The sequence below is a fragment of the Corythoichthys intestinalis genome, chromosome 21 (assembly GCF_030265065.1).
Source record: "Corythoichthys intestinalis isolate RoL2023-P3 chromosome 21, ASM3026506v1, whole genome shotgun sequence".
Taxonomy (NCBI): Eukaryota; Metazoa; Chordata; class Actinopteri; order Syngnathiformes; family Syngnathidae; genus Corythoichthys; species Corythoichthys intestinalis.
The window spans coordinates 31,996,738-32,015,939 of record NC_080415.1 but is presented as its reverse complement, the minus strand read 5'-3'; the positions used below and the strand labels follow the sequence as shown (position 1 = coordinate 32,015,939).

General features: G+C 37.8%; 1 protein-coding gene across 1 annotated transcript in view; it reads left to right on the top strand.

Moving 5' to 3' along the window:
* The window catches only part of lrp2b (low density lipoprotein receptor-related protein 2b), an 88,554-nt gene that overhangs the window by 37,398 nt on the left and 31,954 nt on the right, over positions 1-19,202 (top strand). The window contains exons 34-48 of the mRNA XM_057826799.1: positions 431-540; positions 649-826; positions 899-1,112; positions 2,262-2,498; positions 2,576-2,767; positions 4,145-4,617; positions 7,892-8,339; positions 12,573-12,738; positions 12,811-12,969; positions 13,048-13,337; positions 14,842-15,045; positions 15,927-16,169; positions 17,540-17,665; positions 17,731-17,850; positions 17,924-18,055. Of these exons, the coding sequence (XP_057682782.1) occupies positions 431-540; positions 649-826; positions 899-1,112; positions 2,262-2,498; positions 2,576-2,767; positions 4,145-4,617; positions 7,892-8,339; positions 12,573-12,738; positions 12,811-12,969; positions 13,048-13,337; positions 14,842-15,045; positions 15,927-16,169; positions 17,540-17,665; positions 17,731-17,850; positions 17,924-18,055 (3,292 nt within the window). The remainder of the gene's footprint in view (positions 1-430; positions 541-648; positions 827-898; positions 1,113-2,261; positions 2,499-2,575; positions 2,768-4,144; positions 4,618-7,891; positions 8,340-12,572; positions 12,739-12,810; positions 12,970-13,047; positions 13,338-14,841; positions 15,046-15,926; positions 16,170-17,539; positions 17,666-17,730; positions 17,851-17,923; positions 18,056-19,202) is intronic.

Sequence of the window (19,202 nt, the reverse complement as noted above, 5' to 3'; positions counted from 1 at the left end):
GAATTTTGATTGTTATTTACATCTGTTACGCTGCAAGGCATGCTAGGAGGCATGTTGAATGACAACAGTGTTGACAGCAGGTGGCAGCAGAGGTGGACTGTGTCCAAAAAGCAGTGATGGCCAACTGAAGCTTCTTGAAGCAATGCAACCAATTGGCTGCAAAGCTTCATGGTGGTTCATTTGGTCTTATGACAGTCTTATGATGCCGCTGTCAAATAAAGTTTTTACGGTTGATATCTTTTGGAGTAAATATCCCATAATACGGTGAGGACAGCTGCGGCTTTTAGTCCAATGCGGCTTATAGTGCAAAACTTACGGTACTCGATTATTCGAACAAATTAGTTGATAGATTAATCTATAGCTGCAGCCCTAGTATTTTATCATCATCTCATGTATGATCATTTTAAAAACAAAACCCTTCTTGATTTAGGTCGTACGCGTTGATGGAAGTCAGCATTATCGGAAAACGCTCATCACATCTACCGGGAAACCAGAAGGAGTAGGAAATCCTGTTGGAATTACTGTAGATCCAGGCAGAGGGTAATGCATCTGGTCTATAATATTCTTTTATTAAATGGAACTAGGGCTGTCGTAAAGGATTATTTTGATAACATTCTGAGGTCAACAATTTCTCTAACGATCCTACAGGAAATTATTCTGGTCAGACTCTGGGTCAGACAATGGGGTCCCTTCCAAAATTGCCAGTGCGGACATGGATGGGAGCAACCTGACTAACCTCTACACGGGAAACCTGGCAAACGTCGGCTACATAGCCGCTGATATTTCAACCAGGAAGCTTTACTGGGGCGTGTCGGGCTCAGGAGTGGTATGTGAATACTACACAAACGTTTTGATTGTGTATGTTTGCTAAAATCCTTTATAATTTGCTTTATTATAGATTGAGAGCGGCACTATGGACGGGGCGAGCCGGGTAACGGTGGTCAGCGGCCTGTCCCGCCCGTGCGGGCTGACTATCTACAAGAGCCATCTCTATTACACGGACGTTGACTACCAGGTCATTGAGAGAGTGGACAAAGACACGGGTGCCAACATGGTGGTGATGAGGAGCGGCTTGGCCCAACTGCGTTCCATCAAAGTGCACGCCAGAGACGGTACGCGATTTGTACTTGTTGTCGTTTTAGGAATCCTCAACTGCAAGTGATGAAAATCTTGCTTTCTTAAAGCCACAGACAAAAAAAGCCATTTAACCCCTTGATGCCTGAATTTACCTTTAACAAATATACAGCAAAAAGTATACAGGGAAAACAAGTACGTGAAAATAATAATAGTTACATACAAAGACTAAGTTGAAAAAAGACATTAAAAATTGCAAAACCCTCAAGTAAAAGCAATTTTAAAAATATGGAAAATTTAAAAAAAAAAGAAAAGACTTACAAAAATGTTTTAAAAAATATTTTTCTTTATGAATTTTAATTGAAAAATATATATGTTTATGTAAACTAAATTGAACAAAGAAAATAAAAAATTGGAAAATTCTTAACTAAAAAAAGAATCTTTTTTTAAATAGTAAAAAAGACAAAAAATATATTGAAAATTTGTTAAAAAATAAAATAAAAAATAAAGAAGATAGCATTAAAATATATTTTAAAATATTTGTCATTTATCAATTTTAATCCAAAAAGTTTGATTTACATACAGTATTATTTGTTATGTATGTATAAATAATTTTTTTTCAAAAATGATATAAAAACACCTACAAAATATATTTAAAAAATATTTTTGTTGATGAATTTTAATTTAAAAATAAAACCATAATTTGGAAAAAAAAAAAAGGAAAATCCTCAATTTTTAGTTAAAAAAGTGGATATTAAAAGGTTAAAATATTGAATTGAAAAAAAATGTAAATATAAAATTAAAAAATAACATTAATAAATATATTTTAAAAACATTTAATGTTCATTTATTTTAATTTGAAAAATGTTTATGATTTACATACAGTATTATTATTTATATACTATGTATTCTCTCATGCTTTACATTTGTTAAATATAAATTCAGGCATCAAAGTGTTAAACTAAAAGGGCTGGCACTGAATGACCATATTTCAGTGCAATTGAAGGTGACAGACATCCCTTAAATTTGAACTAGGACGATTGGCAACGTTCGAGCGATCACATTCGTTCATTCGTTGCAAGCTCCTCCCACTTCAAATGGTTTGGATGTCTATCTTAGTCTATGGCAACCAGTGATTTAAGATTTTTTTTTCCACTGGGATGCACATTCCTGTCTGTCCTTTTCAGAATCGGCAGGGAGCTCCAACGCTTGCAGCTCCAACAACGGAGACTGTCCTCACCTGTGTCTACCCAAACCCAACAACAAACGAACCTGCGCCTGCACCACCGGCTTCCACCCGTCTCCGGACGGCACGCGTTGCGAGGAGTTCGAGTCTTTCGCCGTGGTCTCCACGCCCAAGTACATCCGCGGGTTCCACATCAATAGCTCGGATCATTCGGAGGCCATGGTTCCCATCGGCGGACGTGGGTTGATTCCATGTTTTTGCATGTGGTTCTGCTTGAGACATTTTGATGATTTTTTTTTTTTTTTTTTTTTTCAGCTTCTTACAGCGCTAATGAGGGCTTGGGTCTCCACATAGAGTCTGGCTACATCTACTGGATTGATAACGGCACCTCTTCCTCTTATAAGGGCATTTATAGGAGCAAAACAGATGGATCAAACGTCCAAAAAGTGGTCTCAGGTGGCATCGGCAGAGGAGGCATCCAGGGCATTGCAGTGGACTGGGTTGCTAGTATGAAACTTTTATTATGTTTAGAAAAAGGCGCCTTGAGATAATATGTCAACTAGGCTACCACAAATGATTAGTTTGATCGTCGACTGTTTTAGTTGAATAATTACCTGTTTTTTTTATTTTTTATTTTATTTTAATTTTTTTTTATTCATACTGTAGAAATAAGGGAATATTTACCTTTGTTTCATTGGAAAAAAAATAGTAATGTAAAAAATAGGGATGTCCCAATGGCATATTTTTGAACCCGAGTCTAAGTCACCTGATTTTTAAAATCTGCCGATACAGAATCCCTATCCGATACTGGAAAAAAGTTTTTTTTTCTTTGCTTTGATGCTCATGCTGCCAAAAACAGCTTCTCACTTACTGTATACAATGAATATGTTGCCACAGCACACTTCAGATTGTGTATCAAGTTTAACAACGATTAACATATATATGATCATGGAGCTACCGAGGTTTCTCTGGCCAGATCAAAGCTATAAACCTGTCAGTCATCGTTGACTTTAAGTACCAAATGCCAGCTGCACTGGTGACCAAGAAAAACAGTTTGGTTGCACTTCTTAGCAGGAGGGAGGGTGAGCAAGAGAGTGTATGAGCATAAGGCAAAAAAAACAAATAAATTTTTTGAATTATAAACCTGATCCTGTTTACCTGATTCCGGTCCTCTGAAAAATGGCGCGATCGGCCCGATTTCCGATCATGTGATCGGATCGGGACATCCCTAGAAAAACAAAAAAAAGGAACTGTTTTTTGCTAAAAGAAATAGATGAACAAAAAAAAGAATATTTACTGTCTTTCCTCTTATATATTAATTTTTTTTTTTATTAAATGATATTTTACTTTTTAAATTTTACGTCCACAGAATATTAACCGTTAACGCCGCAATAAGTTAAGAAGCTAAAAAAAAAAAAACAGAACCTGGACATTTCTGAGCTCAAAGATGTCTCTAAATAATCTATCGACTGTGATTAGAGTTGTCCGATATTATCCGGTACTGATAATATCGGCCAATAAAAGCATTTTAAAATGATATCAGATATTATCAATATCGGTTTTTCAATATCAGTTTTGGGCCAATGTTGCCTTCAAAGTGAATGTAGAAGAGTTCTGCCTTTGTACAAGGGCTGGTCACAGCTTAGCACAGCTTCTTATTTTTCACAGAATGTTTATTTGGAAAAGCTTAAAGATGTTATTTTTATCATTATTAAACCATCCAGTACGATTAGCCATAATATATTAAATCTACAGTTGCATACATCGGTATTGGTTAAAAGGTCTTTCTCGGACAACTATGTGATAATAGTTGCTGATTAATTGTCGATTAGTTTTTTTTTACTCATTTACTCCATTTCATCTTTCTTATCTTGATTTTCCCAGATAACCTGTACTTCACCAACGCCTTTGAAAGCGAGACCTTCCTGGAAGTGCAGGCCATCAACACTTCGTACCGACTGATCCTCTTCAAGTCCGTCCACGACCGACCCCGCGACCTGGCCGTCAACCCCAAACAGCGCTACCTTTTCTGGACCGACTCGGGCCAGACGCCCAAGATAGAGCGCGCCCTGCTGGACGGCACAAACCGCACCGTGCTGGCTTCTGAGAGTCTGTCAACTCCTCGCGGCCTCACTGTCGATTACAACAACGATTTTCTCTATTGGACGGACGACACTCTGGACATGATCTCTCGTATGTATATGGACGGCTCACAGAGGGAGATAATCCGCTTCGGGAGTCGCTGTCCAGCTCCTACTGGGGTCGCTATACTTGGAAACGTCATGCTGTGGGTGGATAAAAGACTTGGGAAGCTCTTCCAGGCCAGTAAAGAACCAGGCAACCTTAACCAGTCCGAGGTGAGAGAATTTGTAATGTCTTAATCAAATTATTTTTCTTAAATCTAGTCAAATATTCTCAAAAATTCTCCATCTTGTTTTGAGTGTTAAACACTAGTTACAGATTAATAGATCAGAATATTTCACGTACTAATACGACACTAGGTAACTTTTCAACCTTTATAAAATATTTTCATAACTTTTGTAATGATACGTTGACTAGGAGTGGGAACCTCAAGGCACCTCACGATACGATACGATTCGCGATACAAGGCTCACGATAACGATTATCTCACGATACAGCAAATATCGATATATTGGTCAGAAATTTGATACATGATATTCTACGATACAACTGTTGAAACGAAAAAAAAACATATTTCAAAATAGAAAAAATACTGTTTAAGTCATTTATTAAACAGTGACACCTTTTCAGTGCAACAATGCTGTAAAATATAAATCAACTGATAATTGTGTACCTGCACATAGAGAGGAAACAAACCACAACCACTGATATTTCTTGGCGAAATCATGATGAATGGCACCCTTAATTTCTTAAGTTTTAAATCTTTTGAAAATTTTTAACAGTGCTGTAAGTGTCAATCAGCAGTTGAGCTTGGAGTGGGGCAATGATAAAATTGGTAGGTCTTTTCTTTGTATATGACCTTTGTTGTCAAAAGCATTGGTTTGAGCACTTCCACCATCTGCTTCAGCATTTGTGATGTCAGACTCAGTCAGTTACATTCTTCCTCACCTTAAAAACAACAAAATAAATAAAAAATATTAGCTACTCAATAGCTTTTGAGTTGAAATTCAGATTTTTTTGTGTGTGTTGGAAGTATTTAGTGAATTAAAAAAAATATGAATTGAATGAATAGAAATTAAAAATGCAATAATTACCTGTTTTTAATATGTAGGACACATTAATTATCATGCACGTCACCTTATATATCTTGGAAGCTATTCAAACCGTTTTTATAGCTTATTGTATCAAAATGGCAGTAATAACAATTTGTGTAGTAAACTAGATGGAAAGTGGTTCTCAAATATGTCATCAAAATAATACATTTAAATGAAAAAATCAATTACTAGTACATTGCAAAAGTTTCTTACCTCAAGTGATGCTCCATAGAAATCCAGTGTCCAATTAGTCACCAGCTGCCAGTGAACCTTATTTTATTAGACAATTCTTGCATACAGCAAAGTCCTTCTTTACCTTACTTCCTTTATTGTTGGTGTAAAATCCAAAGTGTGTCCACATGTGTGATTTTCAGCAATATTTTTCTCACTTTTTCCTCCACCGTTCTCACGAAGCTTTTTTATTTTTTTCAACCCACTTGGGACCGCTCTTCTTCTCTAGGCGATTTGTGCGCACTTTACCTTCACCGCCACTGTGGAGCGCCCCTAGTGGACCGCCAAGGAATTGCTCAACAAACTGAGCAGTTTACAGCATCCATACTCCATTGTATGGCCAATATGTCAAATAAAAGTATCGATGCTTGGCGGGAGCATATCGATAACCGATCGGGTTGCAAAATATCGCGATATATCGCTGTATCGAGATATTGTCACACTCTTAACGTTGACTGTTAACTAATTGATTAACACCTCTTTTATATCTTGAGGGGGTCTGTATCGCTTTCACCGGCACTAATTAACTTTGAGGAGGGTCCCACACAAAAAAACTACAAATGTGCAGACTGCTTTATGGCCTATGTCACTTCTCCCCTTTCATTATAAAGACGGAAGAGGTGCGAATGCTTTTGAAGAATTCTGGAAAGATGGCAGAGCAACAAAAGAGACAAAAAGTTTTGTCCGAGGAGGGAAAAAAACACACGGTTGCTAACCGTTATATGCTATTGTTTAGCCACAACTGCATTCATTACCTTATTACTATTCATCCTTCACACGGCCGTTGGACACAGAAATATCGTTTAATCCATCTGCAGGCGACCGGGAGATCATGATTTTACGACACAGTGTGGATGTGCCCTGGTCTTCATGGGAAACACAGTGTTCCTTAAGACAGAACACGACCGATTTTGTCCACCGGGGGCGCTAAAATCGACCAAAACTGAAAAGTTACCTAGTGTTGCTTTAAGTAAATACAATTATTAGTTCTTATTAAGCACATACATCTAAAAGTTGGTAATTTTTCACCTAAATCAAGAAAAAATGCTTTAAAATAATGTTTTGAACAACATTTCTGACAAACTAGCCAAAAATAGGCTTATTTCCAGAAATCTAATTGTGTAAAAAATACTGGAAGCAGTATTTTATTTTTATGTATGATGTACTTATTTAACATTGTTTATATATTTTTTAATGCTTTATTATGCTCTTTGTCTTACTTTATTATATTTTAATATTTGTTATGATTATTTGGCAGATAATTATACTTATTTAATATTTATAGTAGATATTCACTGGAAACACTGGAGTTTAACTACCATAGTTTTTTGCAGTGTAGGGTCTTCAGTCTGACTCATTGGCTGCCATTAACGGTCATAAACGTCCAATCCATTTGGATTAGGAGGATCTTGCAGAAAATGAAAAAGCAAAAAACAACGAATTATTCTCTTATTCATTATTAATTTTTTCAAAATGTATTTAATTTTTTTTCTAAACAAAAATAAGTATTTTCAGGTATTTTATTTAACTCTTTCTTGCCAAATGTATCACATTTGATACACTTAGAACTTCATGATTTTTAGACTAATTCAGAATTTTGAAATATCTTTCCTCAAAAAAAAATAATGGATCCAAGTCAACTCATTCATCTGCAGGTTCCATGAGAAAAAAAACAGAATTTAGCAAGGGTTATAGATATTAGAGCGCTTATTACACATATTTATTGTTTCTTTCTTTTATACAAATTTGAAAAAAAAGGTTTCATTAAGACCTTATTTTTCAAATTTTGTGATTCTCTGACAATTGCTTCATATTGCAGGCATTAAGGGGTTTTAAACATGATGTATATATGTCTATATACACACATGTGTATAAAAATTGTAAATATGCTCCTTTTTACCTATTTCAAAATTCCTTCATCTGAACTGCTTATCCTCATGAGGGTCGTGGGGGTGCTGGAGCCTATCCCAGGTAACAACGGGCCGGAGGCAGGGTAAACTCTGAACTGGTTTAAAAATATGAATAAATACAGTAAATATCTTTTTTTTTTACATTATTCAAAAAAATTCAAGTTTAACAAATTAAAAGAAAAAAATACATTAAATATCTCAGTCTATCGCTGTCAATAGCATTGAAAGAGCTAACTCGTGAATGCTGTCTTTAGGTAATCCGGGACAACCTGGCTGCCGCCTCCGACGTGGCCATCTTTGATCCTCACGTCCAACCCTTAGCGGCCCACCAAGTGGGCTTCAACCCGTGTCACGAGGACAACGGCCGCTGCCAGCAACTCTGCTTCGCCATCCCCAACCAGGACCACCCGAAATGCGCTTGCGCTCACGGCTCGCTCCTCAGCAACGGAATCACCTGCGGCTACGGCCAAGATGATTTTCTCATTTTCACCACAGACTACACACTGAACAGTATGAGGCTGGACCCGCAGGATCACAGCACTCCTTTCCCTACATTTCAATTAGGCTACAACTTGATGGGATTGGATTTCGACTATAGGGAGCGGCGCGTTTTCTTCACCCAGTACAAGGGCATAGGAAGGAGCATAATTGGCTACATCACCACCACGTCTGTCGGTAGTGCACCGACTATTATCGCTTCAAGTGAGTTAAACTTGGATGACTCTATTTTCATGTCCGGTGTAGGGCTGCCACAATCAATCGACTAATCGACAATTAATAGATTATTAACTCTAGTTCGGTCGCCAACAGCCACTCCCAGTCCAAATGGACTGAATGTCGATTGCCGTAAATGCCAAGAAGGGTACAGCTGCGGCCAATCGACCAATCAGATCAAGCCTTATCATCTGCCAACTGCGCCCCATGCTTTCAACAACCCGAACCATTATATACTGTATAGGAATGAATACATATGTTGATTATAGGGGACTTGCCCATAAGCATGTAACAGCTTTTAAATAAGAACCTGATTACCCACGATTCACTCTAAACTTAACTAACGGTGTTTGAAACTTATCTACCGTAATTTTCGGACTATAAGGCGCACCTGACTATAATCCCCCACCAGAGGTGGGTAGTAATGCGTTACATGTACTACGTTACATTTGCTTGCGTAACTTTTTGAGAAAAATGTACTTCTAAGACTACTTTTACTAAGCCATACTTTTTACTTGAGTAGATTTATGAAGGAAAAAGTGCTTCTCTTCCTCCGCTACATTGGGCTACACAAGAGCAGTGTTGTTAATTTTACTTTAAAAAAGTAATTAATTACAGTTACAAATTACTTCTCCCAAAAAGTAATTGCGTTAGTAACTCAGTTACCTGAATGTAAGAGTAATTAGTTACTTGGCAAAGTAACTAGTGATATTTTTTTTTTCTCAAAAAAAAAAAAAAAAAAAAAAAAAAAAAACAGGTCACACAATGTGAAGCTTAAAGGGTTTGGGGGACAATTGGCCCAAGCCCAAGCAAGGGTATTGCGATAACTAGCTAGTAACCTTTGCTATGTGTGGAAGTCATTTAAAGTTTTGAATCAATCGTTAAAGTTGTTAAAATTTCTCCCGTTATTGCATTAGTTCCCTTCTGTCTACTTTAAACATGTGTAAGTTTTAAAACTGTTTCATCATTTAAAGATAGATTTAAGTTAAGATTTTGCCGATTTAGGAGCATTTTAGATTTTAAAAAATTACTTAGGTTCGCTAGGAAGGATCTCTACATCCGGGCCTTCCTGAGAGGGCTACTGCTTTAAGATGGCGGCTGTTTACAAACGCATGTAGTCCTTAAAACATGTTGGCAATGCAGCAGTGTCTGTCATCTGCATCTAGTTCTATAATATGATATCTACCGTGTCACGTGGGCGTAGTTTGTCGGCTATGGCTGCAGTCAGGTATTATTGGAGCCATCTAGCATCGCGGTTGCAACGGCGTCTTCCCCACTCCTGCTCTGCTCTCGTCCCCGTGAGTCCGTTTCTCTCAGACTTTTTTTTATTCAACCAACTTAGTAACGCATAGTAACGCACGCCTTTCCCGCCTCAGTAACGGTAACGGCGTTGCCAAGATGAGAAAAGTAATTAATTAGATTACTCATTACTGAAAAAAATAACGCCGTTAGTAACGCCGTTATATTGTAACACCGTTATTAACAACACTGCACAAGAGTCATTACATTTTTCCTCTTTATTCTACATATTAGATTTATTTTTAATTTTTTGCTAGTGATGCTATTACCAAGAGTAACCCTACCAATTTCATCCAATGAGACGTCGCAACAATAATCACATGACTCCATTACACCAATCAGACGCAAGCTTGCCATTCTATGATCACGCCAGCCTGTTCAATCACATAGTGTCTTTAAAGCACCGTATAAAATAAAGTATTTGACATAGAGCACTGTCCTCAACATGACTTGAAAGCGCGGATGTAAACCTCTCCCCCAGTTTTTTTTTTTTTGGCACCGATTGACCACGGAATACCTGAGATATGATCCTTTTAAATTCACAATAGTAGCTACGATGGAACTACAGTATTCACTATTCAAACAAGGAAATATTTTCTCCACTCGAGGGCACTCATGCTCTTTCGACAAGTAATGCTTCATTTCCTTCTTTTTTTCCTCACCGGAATTCAATTATTATTATTATTATTTCATTTTATTTTTTATTTCTTTGGCTTAATGTGATTATGTAACTGGTTATAATACAGGATAATAATAACAGTTCATATAGAGGAAATTGTGCTTATGGTAAATGGTAATGGTCTTATAGAAAAAAATATATATATGTATTTTTTTTTAATCAGACATTGTAAGCAGTTGGTTACAATATTACTTATGACTCGGGTATTCTTTTTACCAAATACTTGTACTTGAGTACATTTTTTTGGATGACTACTTTTAATTGAGTAATATTATTTTGAAGTAACGCTATTATTACATGAGTAAAAATTTTAGCTACTCTACCCACCTCTGGCCGCCACCCACCAAATTTGACACGAAAACAGCATTTGTTCATAGAGAAGCCGCACCGCACTATAAGCCGCAGCTGTCCTCACTGTATTATGGGAAATATACACCAAAAGATTAACCGGTAACACTTTATTTGACAGCGTAAGACTGTCATAAGACAGTTATAATTACATTATTATGCTTGTGACGGATGTCATTTAGTGTCATCCAACAAACTATCTCACTTTTGAATGGATATAAAAGATCCAAACTGGACGTAAATTGAGCTAGTGACAAAATTTGCCAGATGACAGTTGGTAAGAGACATTTTTGACCTCATAATTTGACAAATACTCTTTTTTGGGGGCCTCTTAACTCATTGGTTGCCAATGACAGCAGTAGATGTTCAATTTGAGACGGGCTAACAGCAACAGTAAAAATTCTCTCATTTGAATTTTTTAAATTATGGTTATGATATTAGAAAATATTGTTTTAAAAAAACTGAAAATTTGTCTTATTCATTCGTTTTTTTGTATTCCGAAATGTTTTAAATTTCTAATCATCATAATAAAAACCCTGGCTTCTGAAATACACAGTAAACAGTAAATAACATGCGATCCAAGCACTCTGCTAATTGCAAAAATATCCGGTGATTAGTTGACTGTCAAAAGAATCCTTTGTGGCAGCCCTAATCTGATGTCAATCTACACAAAGTCGTGTTAAGAAAACCACATATTAGGCCTATACAGTATATCGTTTGAACATCGCCTTCGCAATGTGCACATGTGCAATAGTCCCACTTTAGGAAGTGCGATTTTTTTTTACCGATACCGAGTCCCAGAGCATAACGATGATTAACACATTTGTGCCTTTGATCGTAGAGCTACCGAAGCGTCTCTGGCTAGATCAAAGCTACAAACTAGGGCTGCAGCTATCGATTAGTTTAGTAGTCAATTAATCGATGAACTAGTTAGTTCGAATAATCGAGTAATCGGATAGTAATTGGAGCTGAGCCAAAAACTACATTAAAAAAAATAAATAAATGAGGAACTAAATGCAGCAAAAGACGATTGGCTAACTTACATAGCAAAAGTCCGCTAGCTTGAATGCTATAAAATGCAAAAGTTTTATTCATTTTTTAATTTTTTTACAATCCTTTCAGCAAATGGTTCAAACGCATATTCCCACAAAGAAACAGCTAAATATACCTATTAACTAAATTACCTATGCGTTAAAAAAAAACATTAGCTCATACAAAAATGTTTATGTTGGTCTTAACAGGGAGCAGCTTGATTCAGCCATGTGAAATGAGTTATGTCATATTCACTTTTGCCAATAGAGGGCAGTGTATCCGCCCAAATCAATACAACTAAATGCAAACACTTTCAAAACAAACCATTACAACGCCACGTTAGTTAAACAAATACTCGAATCAGCAAAATTTTATTAGACTCTTTTTTTCTAATCGAATTACTGGAGTTGATCGATTAATCATTGCATCACTACTACAAACCTGTCAATCATTACCTTTTAGTACCAATCGCCAGCTGCACTGGTGACAAAGAAAAACAGCTTGGTCGCACTGCTTTTCAGGAGGGAGGGTGAAAGGCAGTATGCGCATGAAGCAGAAAAAAACATTAATATATATTTTTAAATTAAAAACCCGATCCTTTTCACCCGATTCCGATCCGCTGAAATATGGCGTGATAGGCCTGATTGATTGGATCGAGACGTCTCGAATGAATACAATGTGGTAATAGTGAATCAACCAAAGTCTTCCCAAACAGAGCTATTCAAGTGTGATGAAAGTTATAGTTGTTTTAATTTCGCAATATATCGCAAACCCCGCAAAAAATCCCAATGTCAGTTTTTTGTACAATATCCTTCAGCCCTTCCTCATATTGCTTTTCTCTTTTCAAATCCATTTCCTGCCAGATCTGGAGGACCCTGAAGGCTTGGCGTACGATTGGGTCAACAAACGTGTCTACTACACCGACTACTATGCTAAGAATGTGCAGTCCATCGGCTTGGACAGAGGGAACCGCACAATCATTGCCCACGCAAACCGTCCCAGAGCTATCATCGTGGATCCTTGCTATGGGTAAGAACCTTCAACTTTAGCAGCGATTACGAGGATTGTGTCAGTTACGATAAAGCTTTATCGCCTGTCCAGTTACTTGTACTGGACCGATTGGGCAAGCCCTGCCAAAATTGAACGAGCCACACTAGGCGGAAACTTCCGAACGTCCATCATTAACAGCGGCTTGTCTACACCCAACGGCCTTGCTATTGACTTTGAAGAGAGGATGTTGTACTGGGCTGACGCTTCACAGTATGTTCATTTTACCATTCATTACAAGAAAAACTTCATTAATGTCTCAAACACTTGATTTTTTTCTTTGTACCATAGAGATAAAATCGAACGGTCCACCCTGACAGGCGCAAACAGACAAGTGATCTTGCTGGGAGTTCAGTACCCCTTCGCCATGACAGTCTTTAAGCAGGACATCTTCTGGACCGACTGGTCGGAGAGAGGCGTCTTTCGGGCAGGAAAAGAAGATGGTTCTGGCGTGGTGGTGCTAGGCCAGGATCTTCAGTACCGGCCCAATGATATTCACGTCTTCTCTTCGTCCAAGCAAGAGAGTTGCTCGAGTTCCTGCTTGCAGTTCAATGGAGGGTGTAGTCATGTCTGTGTACCTGGTAAGCCCAATCATTACTACAATAGCAGTACACTTATTATTTGGAATGAACTGTTTACAGCATTTCCTGTGAAAACCACTATATATAAGTTGAAGGGCAAACTGTATCACCTCTGTGAAGTTGGACCTCGTCAGACGCAAATTTATATAAAAATTATGTCAATCGTTTGTGCTACGTTTGTGCTCATTTGTGCTGTAAAAAGTTTTGTTTGTGACGCTATCGTTTTTAAGATACAGGGATTCCCCGGTTTACGAGCAAGTTCCGTTCCTGTGCTGACGATGTAGTGATACAGTCGGAATTGACCCTTTAAAAAATTCATTCATTCTCCCACTTTAGAAATCTCCAGTGCTTTCTCTCAAACCATTTTCTAGTGCTTTTTAAAGTGTGTTTTGGGTCATTGTCCTGCTGGAAGAACCATGACCTCTGAGGGAGACCCAGCTTTCTCACACTGGCAAAATTTGTTGGTTGTCTTCAGACTTAATAATGCCAGGCACACGGTCAAGCAGTCCAGTGCCAGAGGTACCAAAGCAACCCCAAAACATCAGGGAACCTCCGCCATATTTGACTGTGGGGACCGTGTTTTTTTCTTCGATGGCCTTGTTTTTTTTCCCTGTAAACTCTATGTTGATGCCTTGTCCCAAAAAAACTCTACTTTTGTCTCATCTGACCAGAGAACATTCAATGCTTTCTCAGGTAAGTTTTGGCAAACTCCAGCCGGACTTTTTTATGTCTCTAGGTCAGAAGTGGGGTCTTCCTGGGTATCCAACCATAGAGCCCCTTTTCATTCAGACACCGATGGATAGTACGGGTTGACACTGTTGTACCCTCGGGCTGTAGGACGGCTTGAACTTGTTTGGATGTTAGTCGAGGTTCTTTATCCACCATCTTCACAATCTGTTGTTGAAATCTCTCGTCAATTTTTCTTTTCCGTCCACATCTAGGGAGTTTAAGCACAGTGCCGTGGGCTTTACACTTACTGCGCACAGTAGATACAAGAACATTCAGGTCTTTGGAGATGGACTTGTAGCCTTTCCCCATGCTTCCTCACAATTTTGCTTCTCAAGTCCTCAGACAGTTGTTTGGTCTTTTTTCTTTTCTCCATGCTCAATGTAGAACACACAAGGACACAGGACAGAGGTTGAGTCAACTTTAATCCATTTTAACTGTGTGATTTCGTTATTGCCACCACCTGTTATGTGCCACGGGTAAGTCACAGGTGCTGTTAATTACTTAAATTAGAGAAGCATCACATGAGTTTTCAAAGGGTGCCAATACTTTTGGGAGTTTTGTGCAAAATGATAATGATTTGATATTTTTTCCCATTCTCTTTTGTGTTTTTTCATTGCAAGCCAAAATCAATGAAGATATTGCTACCAAAGCATTTGTAATTGCAGTATTTTCTGGGAGCAATTGAGCATTATCTGACAGAATTGCAGGGGTGCCAATACTTTTGGCCAGCACTGTAGCTACTACCGTGTAAACGTGAACTTGAATTCTCCTCCAGGGCCAACGGGACCAGAGTGTCAATGTCCCCACGAAGGCAAGTGGTACCTGGCCAATAATGGCAAGGACTGCATCCAGGACAACGGGAAGCGCTGCCAACCCAATCAGTTCACCTGTCTGAATGGTAACTGCATCTCGCAAAACTGGAAATGCGACGGCTTCAACGACTGCAAGGACGACTCGGACGAGCTGGAGAGAGTGTGCGGTGAGCGATGCCGATTTTTAGCAGATTGCGCGCAGTTTTTTTCTTTCATGAAATGTAGCACTGGCAGTTCTAGGATTTTTCTGAAACGGGGGCCAAGAAGGTGCCAAGTGTCACTGCCATCTTTCAATAATTTTAATCACTTTTTTGAAAGGCCGTTTTAAACATGAAAAGCAGTATTAATATTTAAGATACTCTTGATTAGGCCTGAACGGTATTGTAAAAAACTTGCGAATTTTTGGGGTGTTTGCGATACATTGCGATATTAATATTGCGATATAAAAATTAAGAATTTTCACCAGGTAACTTGAATAGCTCTGTTTGGGATAGGCCTGAACAATATTGGAAAAAGTTGACATGGCGATAAATATTGCCAAAGCTTCCTTTTTGCATTGGTTGTACTGGTGCACCTAACTTTTTTCTGAAGGTGCACAGCACAAAATGTAGGCGGACCCACATTTTTCATTGCATCACCTTTAACGCAGGGCTCCAGACTAACATTTTTTACTAGGAGCACAGTGGGCCCCTAACTTAAAATTTTGTGATCTAGCAGCTACAGTAATAGGGTGGTAGGTGGGTCCCACAGTTTTTCTCTATTGCGTGGCTCCTGGGGCATGGCCTCCTCACTTCCACTCGTCTGCAGGATTATCGTATGTCTGATGGGATTCATGCATGACTAGGTGCAATTAGACACATTCTAGTAGAGAAACTCGGTGTCAGGATGAGCGACCAGGCAGCATAGAATAGGATGCAAACATATCCACCTCACATGGCTGATTTGTGTACACTTCACCCCTCCCAATCAGTGATAGGGTCAACTGGAAGTGCCCCCACTGGCCCCACCCTTAAAACCGCCACTGAATGTACTCATGTAATCTTTGCAGCCTTCCACACCTGCTCGAGCTCTCAGTTCACCTGTGACAACGGCCGCTGTGTCTCGCTCAGCTACGCCTGCGACCACACCGACGACTGCGGCGACAACAGTGACGAGCGCGGCTGCCCTTTTCCCACATGCAACCCGGATACGGAGTTCACCTGCAACAATGGCCGCTGCATCAGCGCCGCCTTCATTTGCGACGGCTACAACGACTGCCGCGACAACGCCACCTCAGATGAAATCAACTGCCGTGAGTCATTTGTTTTCTGTCACCACACTAGGGCTGCCGCAAAGGATTATTTTGATAGCTGCGATGAGTCGTCTGATCAGTTCATATATCAATCACGTTATTAATTGTTTAAATTACTGAAATCATGGAAATATTTACTTTTTCTTTTTTTCAATTTTTTAAATTTAGAATTCAAAAACGATAAAATAATAACAGAACATTTATCGTTTTTTTCCCTTTTTTGTTTCTTTATTAAAAAATTATATTTTTTAATTTTACGAGGTAAAAAAGTTTTATGACTACCATTACTAATTAATCTTATTCTTCTTTTTCTTTCTTTTTACAAAAAATGTAAAAATTAAATTCACATTTAAAAAAAATTAGAAATACATTTTCAAGAGATTATTTCTGGTTTTTACCTAATTTGCTTTTATATTTAAAACTCATTTTTAAATTAATTTAAAAACAATAACTGTTGTAAATTATTTATAATTTTTCTTGATTTAAAATATATTTTTTTGAATATTTTTTTCAATTAGTAAAAATAACAAAAATAAAACATTTACTGTTTTTTTTTGTACTTTTTAAAAAGGTTTTTCAAATTAAATTTAAAAATGAGTGAAAACCCATATTTACGGTTTTTCCCTTTCTATTTATTTAAGAAAATGTAAAAAAGAACCAAACCAACAAAAAAATAATTCAATAAAAAAATAGATAAATACCGTATTGGCCCCAATATAGGACGCCCTGAATGTAAGACAACCCCCTCTTTTTCAAGACTCAAGTTTGAAAAAAAGACTTTTTGAACATCAAATTAATTTTTATACAGAAAATAATTACAGTACATCTGAAACAAATGATTATAACAATATATTTGAGAGAAAAAGCATGTTATTTTCCCTCATTGAAATCTTAATATCTGAACATTTAAATATGTAAACTAAAGTGAAATCACATTCGTAAATGAATGGCTTCTGGTTTTTGGCATGTAAATAAGACAATCTATAGTGATAAAACAAAAAAATTGCAATAACTGCATTAACCATCAAAGTGAAGTCTAACTGTAACTGTAGTCTTGAAACAAATCTGAATAAGGAAAAACATTGCAATAAAATAATGCAAACTGGTTAAACTTGAGAGTACCTGAGATGTGTCATGACAGAACATTGCTTCACTGATATCTGGCGCCATCTAGCGTCGTGAATGGGTATAATGTCTAGACCGCGAATATAAGACGACCCCCTCTTCTTCAGTCTTATTTCAATGCAAAAAACACCGTCTTATTTTTGGGCCAATACGGTGTTTATCACCGTCAATGCCAGCCCATAATTAGTTGTCGCTTAATCGCTTTAGACCACACTAATACGTACATGGAAATGTCACCCTTTCAGCTGACAGGCAGTGTCCCTCTGGTAAGGTGAAATGCGAGAACACTAACATCTGCATCTACCCTGACAACCTGTGTGACGGATACAACAACTGCGGCGACAACAGCGACGAGAATCCGCTCTTCTGCGGTAAACTCATTGATCTGACCGTGTTGCGAAGAACTTGGACTCAAGCTTGATTTACCATACGACAGAGGGCCGCACGTGTCCACCCAACAAATTCCAATGTGACAGTGGTAAGTGCATCCCTGAAGTCTGGGTGTGCGATACCTACAAGGACTGCGAAGACGGAACGGATGAACCGCCCACCTGCGGTAAGTTGTTTTTACCATTAACGTAAATGTTGAAAGGGCTTAGCAATGATGTATTTGTGCTATTTTTCTTCAGAGCATCAAGTGCAAACTTGCAGCACAAACCAGTTCACGTGCACAGATGGGAACTGCATCCCTCCGTTTTTAGTGTGCGACGGCAACAATGACTGCGGGGATGACAGTGACGAGGCTCCTGAACTGCAGTGTGGTAAGAAGTTTGACTTTTTAAACACCATTGACGGCAATAGACGTCCATTTGTTTTTATTCTTTTTTAGGTATAGTTTGGTTGTTTTACAGTAGCGCTGCCACAAATGATTATTTTTATTATTTTAAAATTATTAATATTTTTAAATTATTTTATTTTAATTCACGGTTTTTATTCCAGAAATCTTTTTTTTTAAATAATTAGAAATTTTAAAGTGTTGAAATCGATTTTTTTAAGAATGACATTTTTTTCCTATTTAATTTTTATTTAAAATATATATTATTTAAAGCAACACTAGGTAACTTTTCAACCTTGATTAAATATTTTCCTAACATTTGTGATTATATGTCGACTGACAACTAGTTGAATGACACCTCTAGGCTACCAGAATGTACAAAATTTACATTGGCCCGGCTTACACTCACTGGCGTGATGCCCCCCCCTTGACGAGTTCGGGTAGGATGTGGGGGTTTAGCCATAAGGTTGCTAACCGACATATGCTATTGTTTAGCCACAACTGGATTCATTACCTTATTACTGTTAATCCTTCACACCGCCGCTGGAAACAAAAATGTTGTTTAATCCGGGAGATTGATTTTTGATTGATTGATGATTTTACCACACTGTGCGGGTGTGCGCTGGTCCTTATTGAAAACGCAGTCTTCCTTGAGGAAAAACACTACCTCTTTTGTCCACCGGCGTCGATCAGCCAAACCTGAGAAGGGACCAAGTATTGCTTTTAATTAAACTTTTAAAGAGTTAAGAGGCTCAAAAAGCTTTTGGGACGAATCTGATGTTATCAACATCTCCAAATGATTAATCAAAATTGTTATGGACTAATTGTTACAGAGAAAAATGTGTGTTATTTGTGTTCCTTGGGTCCAAGTTAAATGAAAAGGTGCCACTAAAAAGGTATACAAAAAAGTTTGGATTTGCTAAAATTAGAGGCTATATTCAAAATTTCTGATTTTACGTCCTAGTTATGCAGAAAGTATTTATGTTAAATGACATTTCTTTGTGTTTCAGGTCAAGCTAAGTCTATAAAATAAGGAGGAAAATGTACATTTTTATATACAGATAGTACCCGAATTACGACATATTCGACTTACATGATTTCGACTTTACGACGCTGGAGTCTCGTCCGCAAAC